Source organism: Nomascus leucogenys, chromosome 7b, assembly GCF_006542625.1.
Source record: "Nomascus leucogenys isolate Asia chromosome 7b, Asia_NLE_v1, whole genome shotgun sequence".
Classification (NCBI taxonomy): Eukaryota; Metazoa; Chordata; class Mammalia; order Primates; family Hylobatidae; genus Nomascus; species Nomascus leucogenys.
The window spans coordinates 94,648,917-94,669,703 of NC_044387.1; the positions used below are offsets into that span (position 1 = coordinate 94,648,917).

General features: G+C 34.4%; 1 protein-coding gene across 6 annotated transcripts in view; it reads left to right on the forward strand.

Moving 5' to 3' along the window:
- CEP44 (centrosomal protein 44) overlaps positions 1-20,787 on the forward strand; it is a 74,937-nt gene that overhangs the window by 26,325 nt on the left and 27,825 nt on the right. For 4 of the 6 annotated variants that reach the window (XR_004031078.1, XR_004031075.1, XR_004031076.1 and 1 more), the window contains exon 9: positions 3,307-3,431. Coding sequence is in view for 3 of the 6 variants with exons in the window: in XM_030816335.1 (XP_030672195.1) it covers positions 3,307-3,431 (125 nt within the window). In the remaining 3 variants the exon portion in view is untranslated. Of the gene's footprint in view, positions 1-3,306; positions 3,432-3,670; positions 3,709-4,472; positions 5,017-20,787 lie in introns of those variants that run through there. The other 2 variants (XM_030816336.1, XM_030816337.1) reach the window with 2 other exon arrangements.

The following is a 20,787-nucleotide window of genomic DNA, read 5'->3' on the forward strand; positions in this document are numbered from 1 at the left end:
GTGCCAGGACTGAAAGTAATTAACAGGCCACTGTCTGAAATGGATTACAGATTATGATTAGGGTGAATACCTGGTCTCATAGAGTTTATGATCTGATCTAGATTAATTAAAAGACTCAAGTTTATAAAGACTTACACATTATACCTTATACATGCTACTTGGAAATAGGGTTTGATTTCATTTGGATGCAGAGAGCAATAATTTACTACTCTGGGTTTAGGATCATACTAAATCAGGAATAGTTTTTGTGAGGTTCCAGATTTGTTTTGCCTTTATCAGGAATACAATGTTCCATGGGGAATTGTAAGGCACCTTAATGTCTTGGTAAGAGTGAATTAGCAGAGGCTTTTAAGGATTGGACTTGTGTTGGATAATTTTGGAGAGGGTTTGAGGAAGCAAGGGCTATGGGTGCTGTCAGGGAGCAGGAGCAATTTGATGATTGATGGTAAGAATGAAATTTTTAGCATAAAATAAGTACTCATGTTAGGGAAGGGGGGCCGTATCTGCTCATTTATGTGGTTACATGGTGCCCTTGTTTTGTCTACGTTCAGACGTGAATAGTGGTTTTGGGCATGTTGTTTCATTATGCTAATGAAGTGACCTCATGTGACGTTATTTGTTATGAAATTATTTATATTCACTAGAGGGTGCAGTAGTTTAGGTGTTAATTGCCAGACAGGGCACCAACTGTTAGTGCTCCTTTTTTGTTTGCTTGTTTGTTTCGCTTTGTTTTGTGCCTTTTTTCCCTCAGAGGAAAAAAAAAAAAAAGGTGTGGCACCACAGAAGAGTGTGGTTTGTTCCTGTGTGACTAGAAGGAAGAGTACATGTGAGCACCTGAAGGAAGCTGTAGCAGAAGAGTAGAAAGATCAAGTCATGGAGTTTATCCCAGAGTTGTAGAAAGATGTTCAGCAAGGCTAATATTCTCAGGTTTGTGTTTCACAAAGGTTATCATCAAAGCAGAATAGTGATTTGTTAGGAAAGTAAGATAGGCAAGGATAATTTGAAGAGAATTTTAGTAGTCATTATTTCAGAATAATAATGAGGGTCTCTACTAAGGCAATGATAGTGAGGATAAAGAGCAGATGATTTATTTGGGAGAAATTTAGATGTTAAAATTGATACTCCTTGATTCCTGATAGATACAAAAAGGGTGAAGGAGAGTAAGGAAGTTAAGACTGACTACTTGTGTTTGGCTCATGTGATTGGGTAGGTGATTGTTACTCTTTAATAAAATAAAAAATTCAGGAAGAGGAGAAGGTTTGGGAGAAATAAGTTCACTTTTGAATATAATAAATTATGTATGAAATCCTTAAGACAGAATATCTAGAAATCAGTTGGATACATACATTGGTCCTTGATTTAGAAGTATTGGCTTACAAATTATTAAATGGTAAAGGACCCTACTGATTCCCTTAGTGGAATAAGGTGATAAGCCTCCAAAGATGGCAGTGAAAGATTAACTGTTGTGGTAAGAGTTGGGTAGATTTCATGTCCCATACCCCCATAGCCTTAGAAGTAGAAGAGTCCCTTTCTTTACAGAGACTTCTTAGCAAGTCACTACTGAAGTACTTAACAACTGGTGTCAGGGTCCTTGTGTCAGTGGCCGTTGCCTTTCCCCATTCCTTTCCAACCTGAATTCAGTTACCAATTCTTTTCTCAATCCCCATAGCACAGCTGAGAAACAATGTTTAAACAAGTAAGGCTTTACTAAAGGTTCAGGATAGCAATAAGAAAAATTATAGAAATTAATATGCACTTAACTGATCTGGCTATTCAATATAGCTGGTGTTCTGTAATGGTCCACTCTGTAACCTCTGGAATCCTCTGTAGGAATAACTATGAATAGCCTGCCAGCCTGCCAAATACCAGCTTTCTGCCACCATGAGGCACACTCTTGAATAAGGTTAGACACCGCAAAGTCTGGACCCCAAAGTGGAAGACAAAGAGAGCCATTCCTTCACCCTTTATCTGTCTTCTGGACCTGTTTCCTTTGCCTAGGGCCCCCTCCTCTTTTTGGAAAGATGTAAGAAATGTTCAGGACAACTATCTGTACCCACAGAAAAAAATCCAAGATTTAGTGCATAGTAGATATAGTTCCTGCCTAATTTCAAATTATTTCTTAAAATAACCTCTTGTCCATACCTCCTACTAAAAGATCTGAGTTAAGGTGGGCTTCAGAATTATACCCTGTAATCTTGACCTCCAGGCTTAGCTAATTGGATTAAGAGTAGACACCTGACCCAGAGAATACCAATTCAAAGTGTGATGAGTCAAATTACATTCTCTCTCTTAGAATTTGGAATTAGGACACCACGAGTTAGTTAGTCAAATGATATTGAGCCTGGGCTGGGCTGGCCATGTGATGGAAGTTTATGCTGATGAGTCAGCAGAGAAAGCCATTCTACAGAGAAGAGTGGAGGAATGGAGCAAGTGGCAGAAGTAGACAAAAGAGACTGTGGCTCTATGAGAGATGAAAATTAGTCTTCTAGTTGTTTCAGTTCTCAGTGGTAATAGTTTGTTCCCCAATTAAGGTTGTCTCTGTAGGCTTACAATAAAGCTCTCTTTATGTGAACCAGTTTAAATGGGTGTCTAATTTTTTTTTTTGCATTGCTTTTGCAGCCAAATGTATTCTGACTAAAACACAGGGTTTGTAGGATTTATTACATTATCCGTAATCTTTTCTAATTGATATTTTTGTAGGGGAGATGCCATCATTTTGTCAAATTAATATTATCAGGATATTTGAAATGTTAGGTTTTTCAGTTTTTTAGAAAATCTGTGGATCTTAAATTTTTGCATTACTTATTTTCATATATGTCAAATCAAGTTGGAATTTTTCTTGATTTTTAAAAGATATATATGGTCGGTTATAGTAATAGTTGTCACTTGCCACAGAACAGTAGTAAAAAAATTTGTGAAATGCTTAAATGTTGCTGAATAAAAGCATCATGACAAATTCATGGATACTAATTATTTTGTGTAAATATCACCATTTTAAGAAAAGAATATGCATGATTGATTCAATAGGTTATATTTGAAAATAAATTATTAACTTACCTGTTTATTCAAACTGATTGCTATCATGATAATAATACTGCCTTTTGTAATTTTTATTGGGCAATTTTTAACATCTAGATCTCCATATGAAAGCTGTTACCTTAAAAGAGTACTAAAAACTCTTTGATCTATACCGATAGCCATTTTTAATTAAAATAGTATGTTTTTCTTCCATCTGTAAATAATGTTTTTAGATATTTGACTCTTCTGTGAAAGGAAAAGGTAATCTAATACTTAATTTCTACACAGACAGAAAAAGCAAAGTAGAGAGGCCAGCAAGTATTCCTCTGTCCTCTGGCTATAGTACGGCATCATCAGGTTCAACTCCCAGAGCCTCTACCGTTAATTACTGTGGTTTGAATGAGATTTCAGAGGTAAGAAAATGCTTAGATTATTTCATTTCTAAATTAGGAAAACAAGCAAGCATTAGTTTTAGTTGTAAATATTGCTGGCAAGAAAAATAGCAAAACCGAATCTTAGTCTCTCAAAATTCTTTCATAAGTAAACAGTACTTAATGCAATGTTTCAAACTGTGTTTTGTACATTCTTGGTCCATCTTTGATGATGGTTTACTTTGAGAAATCATCTAAATTTGTTGCTTTTTAAATTAAAGGAAACAACAATCCAGAAAATGGAAAGGATGAAAAAAATGTAAGTAACAGAAAGGGGCAACAGAAATTCATTTCTCTATAGGGAATTGTATTGGATTACAGTATATATAGAATGTGCATGTGTGTTTCAAACCTTAAAGGTCTCTCAGTCAGGTGTGGAATTTCCTTCAGGACTCCATTGGATAATAAATCCACCTACAGTTATGTGTTCGTAAGATGAGTCACTGTTTTAGTTTCCAACAAGCGATTTAAAACTTGTTGGAATTGTTAATGGAATTAACTGCAGATAGAGTACAAAGATATTTTTGGTTGGTAACTAATCAAGAGTGTTATCTATTTTTGATAACTGATTTATCAAAATATTAAATAATATATATAGATGGATGGTTTGGAGACATTTTCAGTGTTGTGAAAATATCACTAGTGTTTTTCGGCAAGTTATTGATAAGATACTAAAAATGATGTTTTTGTCTAGTACAAATGATGTGATTTTTCTAAAGAGCAGTTCAAAGGAAATATAAAATGAAATTGCATATAAGTATGCAGCCTACTACTATAGAAAATTATAATATTATTTTGAAATGCAAAAAGTACTTAAGTTACACTCCAAGAATGCAAGACTCATAATTGACTCCTCTTTGTCTTCCCTCTGGCCATACTTAAGTTTATTCATAGTAACTGTACTTATAGATAAGAAAAATATTCAAATTTATTTTAGGCTAAAAAGCATAATTTCAACAACTAAAATGCTATGCTTTATTATGAATTATTGATTTACTTAATATATTATTTATTATATTTCAGGTTTGAAGAAACTGCAGAGTTACTGAAATGTCCAAATCACTACTTGTAGGATTTTCTACATGAACTTTTCTAGGACTTTGGTTACTATACATATTGTATATTTTAAGAATTCTTTATACAGTTTTAATATACTGCAATTTTTGACAATTTGGATTCTATTTGGTATATGAATTTTTGCATTCATTATTGAATAAATCTTTTAATATTTTTGAGCAGTGATTATACTGCTTTACCTTGTGTCACTTTTTTTTTTTTTTTTGGGAAAAACTCGTGTTCCAGTATATTTCTCTTACAGAGTGAAGTCATTACAGCACTGTATTTCTGTGTTGACATTTGTTGGCAGTGTGCTAAGTAATGTTTTTTAAAGCACAGGCTTGAGGACTATGGTTTACATCCTGTTGGAAACATTCCAAATGGGACTTGTGTATTATACCCAGGAGGCTCTCATATATACCATCTTGGCATCTGTACTGATGAATAAGTTATAATGAACAGTTAAAAATGCTCACTGAAAATTAAATAAAACAAAAAGACAGCTATTTCATGCTTGGTCAAAAACATCAATACCTTTCCAATTAACACTGAGAAATTAAGGTTAAGATTCTCCTTTTGTACTGGGAAACAGGCTGGAGGACTATGGTCCTCAAGTTTAGACCAAGAGGACTATGGTCTCAAGGTTCACCGTGAGAAATGTGTTAAACATTTTAGTATGCTCTGTTGTATAATTTTTTTGGGGGGGTGGGGGGATGGAGTTTCGCTCTTGTTGCCCAGGCTGGAGTGCAATAGCACCATCTTGGCTCACCGCAACCTCTGCCTACTGGGTTCAAGTGATTCTTGTGCCCTAGCCTCCTGAGTAGCTGGGATTACAGGCGTGCACCACCATGCCCAGCTAATTTTGTATTTTTATTAGAGACGGGGTTTCTCCATGTTGGTCAGGCTGGTCTCGAACTCCTGACCTCAGGTGATCTGCCCGCCTTGGCCTCCCAAAGTGCTGGGATTACAGGTGTGAGCCACCATGCCTGGCAGTGTTACACTTTTTAAGACCAGTATAACAGAAAGAGAATGTAGCCATTCTAGCCAACGTTAAAAGATACACAGTGAGGTGTTGTGTTTTGTTTTGTTTAATGATGAAAAGTTACACATTTTTTGGAGAGAAAAGTCTTAGCTGAAGTTAAATCAGTGGAAAAATTAAATTTATTTTTAATATTACTATATGAATTATCTTTTTTTAAACTTTTGTAGATAAAAGTGTAGCAGTAATCCGGAAAATCCTCAAGAAAATTGACTTCATTATTTTGAAGGAAAAAGAGTATTTTTTTATTATTATTATATGGACCATCTGATTGTATTTTATTTCTTCATCTATTTATGGTATATATGTATAATTCTATATTACACTGTCAAATATAAAATATTGTTATATGAGTAGAAATTACTTAAATTTTTTTTGTGTTTGTGAATTTGAAACAGCGTAAGAAATCACTTTTAAGAAAACATTTTTAGAATTCCTTTTTTTTTTTTTCTTTTTGAAACAGGGTCTCACTGTGTTGGCCAGGCTGGAGTGCACTGGTATGATCTCGGCTCACTGCACCTTCTGCCTCCTGAGTTCAAGCAGATTCTCGTGCCTCAGCCTCCTGAGTAGCTGGGACTATAGGCCTTGTACTGTCATGCCTGGCTAATTTTTGTATTTTTGTAGAGACAGGGTTTCACCGTGTTGCCCAGTCTGTTCTCGAACTCGTGAGCTAAAGCTACCCGCCCACCTGGACCTCCCAAAGTGCTAAGATTACATGGGTGAGTCACCGTGCTTGGCCACATTTTTAGTATTCTAATAAATATTTGGTCATCAGAACTTTAAAATGATAGCCTACAGAAACATACAATTTTGAATTTAACAGAGTTTCAGTAAATAGTTCCAGAATTAATGAAGCATGTTAGCTTTAATTTTTTTCAATTGTGAGAGAGGTACATTTATAAAAATTAAGAGGTTAGGAGGTTATAGTTATAAGGGAAAAAACTACTGTATTGATTAACTCCTAAAATATCAGTACCAGCATGGAATTATAGCACCACCTTGTGGTTAACATGCCAATATTTTACCTTTTATTAAAACAAGTGATTTCCCATCAAACAGGATCATACTTTTTCCCTTTTGAAAAATTCAATTTTAAAAAGAAACATTTTTGAAGTTTTCTCATGGAAGATAGAAAAAAAGTTAAGTCTCTTTCTGCCCTTTCTTTTTTTCTTTATATAGTGCAGATATACACACAGTGAAAGGACTTAAAACATTTCTAATCTCCTAGTTTATATACAGTGTGCAAAATATAAGTATATATTGAAAATATAAAATATTTCATATATGTTACCAGGTGGAAATTTAGAATCCAAATTTTCTTAAACTTTAATAACTTGTCTAACAACTCTAATAGGGACTAAAAATCAACTCAATATATCATACATTTACACTTACAAAGAGTCTTTATCTAGACAACATAATTTTTGGAAAAATAAAGCAAATTCAGCTTTATTGGTGTTATTGGACAGATCAGCAAATTGTTATTTTAAAAAGTTTTCTTGTTTAGGCAATTTGGTAAGTGGTTTCTAGTCATAAACTAGCCACTGTTGATAAACTTGAGAAGGGGAAGCAGGGGAGTTCTGAAGAGATTACTTGGAGCTACATAATTAACCTTAAGTTAAGTAAAATTTTCACTTTCATTCTTTTCATTCTCTCATAAACTGGATGAAAAAAACATTGTACTACCAACAAAGTTGTCAGTTGCTTGTGCTGCCCTGTCTATGTTATGCTCTGAATAGGTCTAGGTAAAGATTATATGGAAATATTATAAAGAATACATAAGGTAAAATACTAGTCAGAAAGGGTTCAGAAGAAGTTAGCATCAACTATATGAAAATTCTAGGTAAAGCTAAGTACTATCGAGTTGGAAAAAAGTAATTCTATCATGTTTGCTTGTTTTCCTCTACTGTTTTTAATGTGATATTGTAATATATTTTAAAAATAAAACTTGAAAACATTGGGACTTTGTTTCATGCCATTCATTACTCATAACTTTATGTAATTGATACACACTTTGGGAAACATAAAAATTAATATAACCTTCCCAATTTTATAAACTACAACACTTTTTGAGCTCAAATAACATTATAGCTTTGATTTTTACTTTTTAACAGTCCCCAGGTTTGTCTCCTTTCTTTGAAACTGAAGGACATAAAGAAGGTGAAGTAGAGGTAGTGTGAAACATTAAACTACAGAATTAAAGCTTTAATTGTGTCTTGAGTTTTAATGTTCCTAGTGAAAATGGCAGGTTTCTTATCCCACTCAGAGAAGAAAACTGGAAAGTCAGTACAGCACTGACAGCAGTAGCACATTCAGAACATGCAAATTTATTTTTGAAGAGGAAATTTTTAAAAATTCGTATTTTATTATGACATGTTTATTCCTAATACTTGTGGGAATTAGGAGTGTGTGTGTGTATATATATATATATATATGGTTTGGTTTTTTTTTTTCTCAGTGAAGTCCACTAAATCACTAGTAAAAATTTAATTTGATTTTGCTTTTTAATCATTTAAATGTAAAATATTAAACATAGGACTTATTCGGTAAGTATCCCAAATGTACGAATTATTTTAATTTTATGTTAGAGGGATGGGTGGTAAGAAGAAAAGTAGAAAATCACAGGAAAGTTGAACAGTCAGGGAATTAGAGTGATGAGAAGGCTGAATATTTTGGAATAGTTCCTAATTCGTTTCAGTCACTCAGTTCACTTAAGTTATTATGTACTTGGAGTGCAAATCAACTTATTAAATCATGAGATGTAGCTCTTCATTTGTTGTTAAACCCTGAGAGGCACTTGTGACAATGCAACAGAATTCTGTACGTGTTTCTTATGTCTCTTGGCCGTCCCTATAGATTTACTTTTGCAGTTTCCCAGTAATGTTTGCCCCAGGTAGATCTCCTTTCCAGGCTCCCCATCAACAGTATTTCTGTGTTGGTTATCTTGTCTCTGAAGCTTCTGAGCTTTTCGAAAACTATATCTCTGTTAGGATATTTATGAAAAAAGGTTTTAAAATAAGCTATGGAATAGTTATTTGTAATTACAATTGTAAAACTCTATTAATTTGAATTATAGTAAAGATTGATCATTTTTAGACCCATGACTGGCTCACTTTTTTTTTTTTTTTTCGTTTTTCCCATTCCCCTCTTTGATGAGAAAGCGTTACCTTCTATAAGTCCTCGTAAGGTGGAGGACGTTTTGTTTGCGTGCCCTTTGCTATTGTATGGGAGGCAAAACTTTACCATCTTAGGGTCTCTGGCTAGGCCTGAGAATTGAATTGACATAAGATAAATTAGCAGGAGACAAATGGATTTTCCCATGTACATGGGAGCCCCCATAGGAAAATGAACATCCAAAGAAGTGGCAAAACCTAAATGCTTGTATAGTAGGTTGAACAAAGAGTAGCAATTGTGGAAAGGTAACTAAAATGTATGAAGAGGCTGAAGGAAGGTAAGTTATTTTAACAGGGACTGTTTGTACATATTTTTCTCCATCTCCACTCATCTCTGGTAGCAAGAATGTTTCTTCTCTCCTTGTACAAGGAGGGCATCTTTCACATGGAAGTTTTCTCCCTTCAGTGATACTTCTTTTTTCCTGATGCCGGGAGGGCAGTGTCTCTTTTGCATCTGCTGATTTTCAAGTGCCTTTAGCTCAAAATAATCTTATGCCAAAGTGGCGTATTTTGTGGTGGCATATTCTGCCACACTTCACCATCAAAAACAGTACATAGACTGTCACTCAAAGATTACTACTACTACTACTACTAGTCCATCCCCTGCCTAAGCCCTGCTATTTATACTGTACAATCCTTTATATTTTATTTCATACGTTCCCATTACCACTGTATTCAAGGTTTCTCATTCTTTGCTTGCACTGTTCACTGATCTTGCCTCCTTGAGTGTATCCACACCAATACGAAAGTGTATTTTTTTTTAATCGATTATGCCATGTTGCTGCTAAAAATGTATCTTTGTGTTTCTCCTATTACTAATGAGTAGAGCCCAGCTTTTTATGCTGGACAGCAAAGGCCTTTTTCTTTGAAGTCTTTGTTTCCAGTGCCCTCTACAATTCTATAGAAAATATAAATACACAGAACTCTCTTAAAAGTGTGCTTTCAAACACGATTTCTTTTGTCTAGAATGACTTTTCCTTTCATCTGGCAAGTTTCTGCTTATCCTCAAAGACCCAATACCTTTCTTGGAAAAGCTTTTCTCAACTGTAGAGGCCAAATTATCTACTTCTGTCTCTTCGCTGCTTTAGTGCCCTTTTTATACTTCTGATTTTTATACCCACTTTATAGCTATTATTTATTTGTATGACTTTAATCCTCATTAGTCTTCCAGCTTTCAGCCTTTTTTCTGTTTGTTTCACCTAGTGCCTACCATTTATTTATTCATTACAGACTAAATGGTACTAATAATTAGTTGTTGACTAAATGAATATCAAATACATTATAATGAAGGTTTCCAGATAAGCAAGGTTTTATCAAGGTTAAGCTAGGGCCTGGTCAATCATACTATATTCTTTTCTATGGGAAATGTATTGACAGAAGGAAGATGTAATCATGAATTCTAGAAAAGAGTCAGCCAAAGATGAATACCTCGTTGATAGATTAATAAATACATTTAGAATAAAAGTTGATTGAAGTGTCTACTAGTGCCAGGCACTGGATATAGGCAGAGCTAACGATATAGACATGGTTCTTGTTCTTACCGAGCTAACAGCTAAGCAGCAAAGACAGTTAAATACACAATAGCAATGTGTAGTACTGTGATAAGGCTAGGCATCAAACTCATCAGCGTGGAAGGAAGTGATGTTTATCTTAAGTCCTAAAGAGTGAACAGAATATAGCCAGGGAAGATGGTTTACGCAAAAGGACTAGCATAAACAAAGGCTTGAAAGGAAGAGCATGTGAAAGAAATTCACTAGGGTAGCATACTGAGTGTGCAGTGTGTGTGTGTGTGTGTGTGTGTGTGTGTGTGTGTGTGTGTGGCTAGAGGTCAGTTGACACAGGCCCAAGGGGCAGCTTGTATCTTATTTACTGAACCATTTAAGCAGCAGAATATGATAACCAGATCTGACTTTTTGAAGGATTTATTTTACTGCTTTAATATGGAGAATGGGTGAGGGGGCAAAACTAGAGGCAGAGAAATCAGTGGGAGGCTATTACAGTAATCGAAGAAACAGCAAGAGTGACTTGAATTATGATGACAGTGGAGATGGAGGGAAATAATGGGATTTGGAGCGAATGTAGTACTTCTAGTTTAAGGACTATCTTCAATCTAGTATCTGGACTGAGAGATAGCAGAAAGATAACTACACTAGTGTTTAATCTGATATCTTGCCTAATTGGTTCCGTCTGGAATCTTGTTAGAAGTGCAAAATCTCAAGCCCTGCTCTTGACCTGCTTACTACATTAGATTCTGCATTACACAACCCAAAGAAATTTGTAGGTACCTTAAGTTCAAGAAATATTAGCTTACATTCACATACTTCTTGTTTTATTATCATAACTAACATTTGAATCTAAGCCTTCAAATTCAGATTCTCTGGAATTGCTTTCATCTAAATATATACGGCTTTTTTTGTAATTCACATTTAGTATCTTGGACTCCTTAGCACCTTTGGTTAGCGTTTTAGGGTTTTGAGTGCATTTAGTTAAATGATTTTTTTCCTCAGTCAAATAATATATAAATAGGAATTAAAACATCCTTTCATCAAAATTAGGTGTAAGCTTTGCACAAATAACTTGTTTGGTCCTCATCAATAATGATTCTTTACTAAGCATGCACAATTCATACCATTAGCCTCCATCTTTGAAATATCTGTTTATGTTGAAAAATTTCCTAGTTTTTTAATTATGTTGCCCAAAGTACAACAGGTAATATTCTGCATACATATTTGTTTTTCTGTATTATGTCATAGGGTGACTTTTCTAAAGATAAGGAAAGCAATTATTAGAGATCCATATTTCACATTTATTTTAAAATTCAGTAATATATGGTCTTACAAACTTTTTCTGAAAATCATTTGTCAAGGAAACCCCATGTGAGTAGTGTTACAATGAAGGAGTAAAAAATGCATCTTGATACAATATTTAGAAAGCAGTTTCCGCAGATGAATTAGGTGCAAAGAGCGAGAGGAGAGGAAAACAGAAATCACTAGGAGTTCATAAACTTTACCCAATCAATATATGTCTTCCTTCAGATTTGCCATCTTCTGTTGAAGTAAGCTTTGATTTACTGGATAAGAATCTGATTATTGTTTTTAAATTCTGATCATTGCTTGTCTGTTGATATTCACACTAGGACATTTAAAACAACACCACAGCTGAGGACTTTTAAATGAAGATCAGTAACAAACATCAAAATGTTTAAAATTTATTTTTTCACACTGCCATGAGAAAGTAGAAAAATGTTTAAAGTTTAAAAGCATTTCAGTATTCCAATTATCCTCTCAATTTCGCACCATTTTTTAAAATCATCGTTCTCTTCCACCTTCACTTTTTGTATACTGTGCTTTTTCACTTTCTGAATGTGCTGGGCTTTCCATGACTTTACAAATGCTGTTCCATCACCTAAAATGTTCATTGTTCTCCACTCTTCATTTCCTATCCTCTGCACCACATTGGCTGGTAGAATTCTACTCATCATAGGGGCTTCAGATTAAACATAACTTCCTCCAAATAATGCCCCCTAGGTCCCTAGAATAGGTTAGATTCCCTGTTTATGCTATGAAAAGCACCCTGTAATTTTTTTTCATTTCAGTTTGTACATTATTAAACCTACTATTTGCAATTATTGCTTAAGGTTGTCCTCCCTGCTGAACTATGAGTGTTATGTGAAAAGAGATCCTGAATTTTGTTTACCGATGTATCCTCCAGCTTAGCACAATGCTTGGTACATAGGACATTCTATTTCATGGGTTGACAAACACTTAAGACGTCCTCGCATCCCCCATATTATGATAGAATTCAAGTTTTGTAAGCAACTGTTAACTGATTTCTAAATTCAATATCTGAAATTAATTTCATTTTAATTTAATGTCAACTATTTATTGTTATACTACATTTCTGTATTTGGTAATATATTTAAATGTAGAATATAGTATGTAGCATTAATGCCCAAGTTGGTAACTTTTAAAATAGTTTCTCCATACTTTAAGCACTGATATTTTTGAGCCTAAATGAGATTTTCCTAATAAAAAGATGAGGAAATTTTATGATATTTTTGAAAAGTTACTCAAAAAAGTACACAGGTCTCATTTAAAGCACTAAAAGGCAGCAAATTTTTAGAGAAAATGATATTTCTGTTTGCAGCAATATGGCATACAAGGTATTAAAAAATATTTAAAAACTCCTGCAACAAATCATCAAACATTCTTGAAAAAAATATAATAAATATTTATCACAGATATCACAGGAAATTAAAAGAAATCCCTAAAGGCCAAAAGAAGAGAAAGCAGAAATTCAGAGTATTATGCTTGCCTGAAACAGCACTGCCCTGAGAGATTGTTGATATTAGAAACTAAGGCCTTGAGAGGTTTCCCCCCTCATGTTTTTGCATCAGCCTTTATTGTGTTATAATTTACCTACAATAAAATTCACCAATTTCAGTCATACATGCATATAGCCACCACCATATTTAAGATATAGAACATGCCTCTTTGCAGTCATTCCTCTGGTACCAAACCAGGCATGTTCTGCCCATCCTGCAGTAAGCCAATCACTGAAACAATGAGTTTTGCAGTGGAGAAAAGATTTTATTCATGAGGCAGCAAGGTGAGGAGGTGGGAGAACACACCTCAAATTCTCCTCCTTGAAGTTGGGGCATTAGGGATATTTGTGGGATAAAGGAGCAAGGCAGTCCAATGCATGGAAGAAGGTGATTGGTGGTAAGGAAAAGTGAGGTAATTGCTGATCTGTGCAAGTGCAGTTAAGCTTCATGGCTTTTCATAGGATGCATGTTCACAAAATGGTCGTTGGCACAATCTGAGGGTGGAGTTTTTGGCCTTCTGATGTCAAAAGGACACTCATTGGGCATTCATACAGGCCATTGGAGGGTCAGTGGAGTCAGTCAGCTTGAACTGGACAAGAGCTGATCCTAATTTCCTGAAAAACAAGCAACCATTACTATGGTGACCTGTACATCAGAGATGTTACCTATAAGGAAACTGGTGGAAGTTTAGTTACATATTGCTTAGTTGCATGACTTCGCTATGTAGGTTTTAAAATCAGCTAGAAGCAAGTGACTACAAACAAGGCAAGTTAAGTTTGATAGGCCTGATTAGGTTAGCCCTGGGTTTCACTTTGTCCTTCAGCAACCACTGATTTGCATTCCATCATTTTAATGTTGCTGTTGCTAGAGTTTTATATTAATATCATCATACCATATTTAGTCTTTTGTGTCTGGCTTCTTCCATGTAGCATAATGCTTCTGAGATTCATCCATGTTGTTATATGTAGTAGTTCATTCCTTTATATGGCCAATGAATATTTCAGTGTGCTAACATACCACAATTTCATCAGTTGATGAACATTGTGATATGTCCAGTTTGGAGGTATTACATTTTATAAATAAAGCTGCTATGAACACTGGAACATGTGTGTCTGGACACATGTTTTTACTTCTTTTGGGTAAATGCCTAGGAGTGGGATGGCTGAGTCAAATAGTAAAGTTATGTTTAAGTTTATGAAAAACTGCCAAACTCTTTTCCAAACTGGCTGGCCAATTTGCTTTTCCCACGAGCAATGTATGACAGTTTCAGTTGCTCTGCATCCTTACCAACACTTGATTTTGTCAGTCTTCTAGTGGACGTGTGTGGTTTAAACCAAAAGTTAAGGCACAGTGTTATGTACTGTCTTGACATCTGGTAAACCGAGAAGGTTTCAAATGGCCTAGCCAGAGGATCCCCTCCTCACTCTCCTTCCATGGATAAGGTACCCTAGCCAAACAAGCACTCCTTAGCAGAGGGACCAGACACTTACCCCTGAGTAGCAGGGTTTCAGTTCCATGCCAGCTGTGAAATTGTTCCAAGAAACAAATCACATATGCCTGTGGGAACCAGAAGACGTCTCACCCTCTTCTTACTACAAAGTCTGCCTCCCACATCTCTCAGCTCTTCTCTGTTCCCAAATTCAACCCCCATAGAGCAGGCAGTGTCCTCCCCTACAAGCTGTGAGTACATATGACTAATAAGCTGTTACGAGTTTCATCTGCCTTGTGCTGGGTTTTGTGTTGGGCCTTCCCATAATCCTAGGTGGGAATTCCTCCCTCACCAATATGGTGAATAGGGAGTGATTAAAACAGTGTGTAATGGTCTCTCATGGTAGTTTTAGCTTACATTCGTCTAAAATGTTGAGCATAAAGTATTTATTTGCCATTAGTATATCTTCTTTGGTGAAGAGTCTATTCAAAGATATTCGCTATTGTATTTAGATTGTTTGTTTTCCTATTGGGTTGTAAAGGGCCTCTGTTGAACAGTTTTGCAAAGATTTTCCCCCACTCTGTGGTTTTTCCTTCATTTCATTAACAGTGTTTTTTAAGGAGCAGAAGTTTTAAATTTTTATAACATCAACTTATAAATTTATTCATTACTGAGAGAGGGGTGTAGCCATGTACAGTCACTCATGCCTGTAATTCCAGCACTTTGGGAGGCTGAGGTAGGAGAATCATCTGAGGCCAGAAGTTCAAGACCAGCCTGGTCAATATAGCCAGACCCTGTCTCTACAAATTTCGTTTTAAATTAGCCAAGCGTAGTGCTATGCACCTGTGGTCCTAGCTACTTGAGAGGCTGAGGTGGGATGATAACTTGAGCCGAGGAGGTTGTGGCTTCAGTGAGCTATGAATATATCACTGCACTCCAGCCTGGGTGACAGAGCAAGACCCTGTCTCTAAAAATAAAAAAGAAAAAGAGAGGTGTTGAAGTCTCCAACTAGAATTGTAGATGAAGACTAAAAAACTTTTATTTTTTCTTTCAGTTCTACCATGTATTTTTAAACCTGTTATTAAATGCATAAACATTTAGGACTGCTATTTCTTCATGATAAAGAGACTTATTTCTTATTATGAGTTGGCCCTCTTTGTCTCTGGTAATATTCTCTCCTGATATCTATGTTGTCTGACATAGCCATTCCAGATTTCTTTTAGGAAGTGTTACTACAGTATTTATTTCCCATCGTTTTACTTTTAATGTATCTGAGTCTGTGTATTTAAAGTGGGTTTCTTGAAGATAATGTAATTTGGTCTTGCTCTTTTATCGAATCTAAAAATTTCTGGAATGTTTAGATTATTTACATTTAACTTGATTAAGGATATGGTTGGGTTCAAATCTACCACCTTCTTATATTTGTTTTCTGTTTTTATCATTTGTTCTTAGCTGCTTTTTTGCCTCTTTTCCTGAATTATTTTTCACTGGGTATTTTTTAATGTTTTTTATTTTTTTTCTTGGCTTATGAAGTATACTGTGTGTGTGTGTGTGTGTGTGTGTGTGTGTGTGTGTGTGTTTGCTCCAAGATTTGCTGTATATATATTTAACTTACTATAAGCTACTGTCAAATATTATACTACTCATTATTTAACTAAGTATAGGCTACCTTCAAATATTATACTACTCATTTTAAGTATAACATAAGAGCCTTACGATAATATACTTTTCATTCTCTCTGCTCCCACCAAGCCTTTTTTTTTTGTCAAACATTGACTTCTACATATGTTATAAACTGCAAAATGTTATCATCACTTTTGCTGTAAGCAATCCATTATCTTTTTAAAAGGTTAAAATAACTTTTAAAAAGTCTTTTATATGTGCCAACCTATTTACCATTTCCAGTGCTATTTATTCTTTCATGTAGATCCACATTTCTTCTTGATATAATTTTCCTTCTGCCTGAAGGGTTTCCTTTAACTTTTCTTGTAATACTAGTTGCTGGTGATAAATTCTGGAAAAGTCTTTATTTCACCTTCATTTTCAAATGAAGGATACAATTTCAGGTGAATAGGGATTTTTGGTTTTTTTGTTTGTTGTTTTTCATTCTTTTCAGTAATTTAAAGATGGCCCTCCATGGTCTTTTGATTTGCATTGTTTCTGATAAATCTATTGTTATTTTTATCTTTCTTCCTTTATGGAATCTGTCTTTTTTTACTTTGTCTGCTTTGCTACATTTGAGATTTCTCATTACCACTGATTTTCAGCAATTAGAAGAGCTATATAGAAAAACCAAAATAAACTACAGACAGTTTTTTAGAATTAATAGAATTTGGCACATTTTTAGATATGAGATCAATATATCCAAACCAATTTTACTTCTAGGTAGGAGCCATAAGTGGAGATTTACATATGTATGTGTATATATATATCTACATATATATATATATCTACATATATATATCTACATATATATATATCTACATAGATATATAAGTAGTATGTGTGTATATGTGTGTGTGTGTGTGTGCGTGTATATATATATATAGAGAGAGAACAGATAATAAATGGTACCTAAAAACAAATGTAATAAAATACGTGCATGAACTTTATGTAGAAAATTATGAAACTTATATAAGTTAAAAACAAAATATTAAAGAAAACCTAAATAAATGGATAGACATACCATCTTCATGTTAGGAAGACTCAATACAGATTAATTCTCACCCAGATTATAATTTTAATTCAAGTAATCTCAGAGTCTTGACAGTTTTTTTTCCCCCAGAGTCTAAGATTATACATATTAAAGAAGAGAAAAATACAAAAGGTAGCTAAGACAGCTTTGAGGAAGAAAAACAGGGTGGGGGATTTGTCTTATATTTAAAATTATTTCCTAATTATAGCAATTATAACAATAATTAAAATTTTTATAGCAATTGTTGTAGTGTAGGGCAGACAAATAGGCTAATTGAAGAGTACAGAGGCCCCAAACAGACGCTACAGAATATGATGTATGACAGATACTGCATTACTGACTGTAGTGGGGAATGGATAGATTATTCAGTAAAGAGTTCTAGGAATACCTGGCTATTTATATGGACGGGGTGTGTGTGTGATGAATTTAGTCTTGTTTCACACCATTCACAATCATTTTCAGGTAGATTAAAGACATAAATGTGAAAACAGAAATGAAAGTGAGGACTGTAAACAGTAATATCAATACCACCTACAAGCTAAATCTGCATTTTAAAAACTTTTCAGGTGATTATATGAATATTAAAGTTGGAGAAACACTGGGAAAGGAGATTTATCTTTATAACTTTGGGTGGGAAAATAGTTTTTAAAAAACACAAAATGCACAAACCATAAGAGAAAAAATAAATTTGATATTAAAATTAAATACTTCAACTACTAGCTAAAAGATAGCTTTTTCCCAGAAGTTGTACCAAATAGGTGTCAGAAAGCTTAACTTAAACTGGCTTAAGCATGAAAGGGGATCAATTGGCTCATTAATCTGATGACCAAAGGGGAACCATAGACAATCCAGAACCCAACAATTCCACCAAGAAGTAGGAAAAGGAGAAAACAGCTAAGCTGTGGCCATGCGGCCATTCCAATCCCAAAGGGCTGACTGGTTGGATAAGGGAAAGAAAGGAAGAGGGTATTTCTGTTTTGAGTAGATGATGATTACCTAGAATGTTGGCAATGGTCCAGAAGATAACTCAATATAGATAGGGAACTTTTGCTAGTTTGTCTAAGAAATTTTTTATTTCCATAGTAACTATCAGAAGAGACTGGAATTGATACAGTGATTTGTACTTGAATGAAAAGCTGCCTCATAGAAATCCAGGAGGAAGCCAATGTCTCCAACAGTACAATTATAAGACAGTGTTTGAAATGCTGGAGGAAGCTTCAGTCAAAGCCAGGCCTACCTATGGACTTTTCAGTTGCATGAGGCATTGATTAGAGTTTTATGGTGTATCCAGAAAATTGTCTGTAATTTTTAGGAGCAACTCAAACTTATTTCTTTCATTTTTTTCCCTCATGGCAAATAATTTCTCAATAAATATGATTTTTTATATTTTCCTTTTTTTTTCTTTTAAGACAGAGTCTCTTTCTGTCACCCAGGCAGGAGTACAGTGGCACAATCATAGCTCTTTGCAACCTAGAACTCCTTGGCTCAAGCAATCCTCCCACAGCAGCCACGTGAGTAGCCAGAACTACAGATGTGTGCCACTGCACCTGGATTTTTTTTTATTGGTATTTTTTCAGAGTTGGGATCTCAATATGTTGCCCAGGCTAGTCTCAGACTCCTGGCCTCAAGCAGTCTTCCTGCCTCATCCTCTAAAAGTGTTGAGATTACAGGTATGAGCCACCAGGCTGGCCCTGTACTTTTCCATTTTATTAGGAAGGTAATTCAGGATGAATAGGAAAATATCATGAGAAAGCCCTTTGCTCAAACACAGACACACACACAGACACACACACACACACACACACACACACATTTTAATAAGAGTTAATTATAAGAATTTTTAGAAAAGTTGTTAGCCCTTTCCCTCTTAGTACGGTTTTAGTTGGTTTTACATTGTAAATGTTAAGGAAACATGTTTTTAAATTGTTTTGATATGCCTTCAAAGTTATAAAAGTTATAAAGTTGTCAGTGTTGAAATATATTTGGTACTTTAGCATTATCTTGCTTCCAGGATAATGTTCTCACACTTTATAGCTTTAAGAATGTACTTTACTCATGGGAACTAAAAATGTTATGCTTTGAGAAACCAAAGGGGAAAAGTTCAAAAGGTACTTCATAACTTTTTTTTTAGGTTTAGAGAAAGGATAAGACTGTTTGGATTATGTTGTTCTCTAATTTAGTTAAAAAAAAATTAATGAATATATGTTAACCTTCAGGCTATCATCATTCTTTCTCAAGATAGATTCATGGTAAAAATAGACTACTGAACTGTCTTGTTAAATTTTTAAAGATGAGTTTGGATGAGTTGCAAATAACATCCTCTACCCTTAGGTCAAAAAGAATATGTAAACCAAAATATTTTAGATAGGAATACTTATTATAGTTTAAACTTTCATACTTCTTATTAAAATGATTGTATAAGAAAATACAATATTTTTAATGTTTTTATTCAGAATATGTTCTGAATTTGTAACACATGTTCATTTTTTAATTGTTCAAAGTAACACACATTCATTTTATTGTCATTAAAATTTTCTTTAAAAGTCAAAGATCAAGTTGTACCCAGAAATAAACTTTGTTAATATTTCAACGTATCTTTTCTTATTTTTTCTATTTATATGTATATTTACGTAGATTTCGTGTTTATTAAAAATCTTCATTTTTAATAAACGAAATCTACGTAAATATACATATAAATATGTATTAAAGTGAATTTTATTAATGAAAATTATATTAAAACAATTATATGTTGTCAATTTAAGGAGCTCACGCCTGTAATCCCAGCACTTTGGGAGGCAGAAGTGGGTGGATCACCTGAGCTCAGGAGTTCGAGACCAGCCTGGCCAACATGGCGAAACCCCATCTCTACCAAAAATACAAAAATTAGCCAGGCATGGTGGCGCGTGCCTGTAATCCCAGCTACTAGTGGGGCTGAGGCAGGAGGATCGCTTGAACCTGGAAGATGGAGGTTGCAGTGAGCCAAGATCATGCCACTATACTCTAGCCTGGGCAACAGAGTGAGACTTCATCTCAAAAAAAAAAAAAAAAAAAAATTATGTGATACATGTAATTTTTATTCTTTTCATGGAAATCATGAATATTTTCCATATCATTAAATATATTTTCAAATGCAAAATATGGATTTTAATAACTACAAAATATTCTTTCCTAGAAGTTCAACAAACATTTAATGTTTTATGTGCCAGGCATAACACCATAATCTTTTTTATTATAGCATGTGTTTTTTTAATTAAAAAGAAGCATTTCAAAACATTTTCTTAATATACTTCTCTCCAGGGATTATGCCAAGTATGCACATGAAAGCCTGTTTCTCTTTGATCAAGGGAGCTAGAGGCAACTCATAATCTAATAGTCAGGGGTTCTCAGAATTCATTCTCAACCTCTTCATTAACCTACTAAAAATATTTACCATAATCTTTTAAATCATTTTCCTATTGCATATTTTGCTGGTTTATAAAGTTCGCTAATATCAAAAGTACCATGGTAAACATATCTACATGTAAATCTTTGATGATATGTATTATTATTTTCTTAGGATATGCTTTCAGGATATGCAGTGGTTAAGGCACTTGATATCTATTGATGGCTTTACATCCATAAA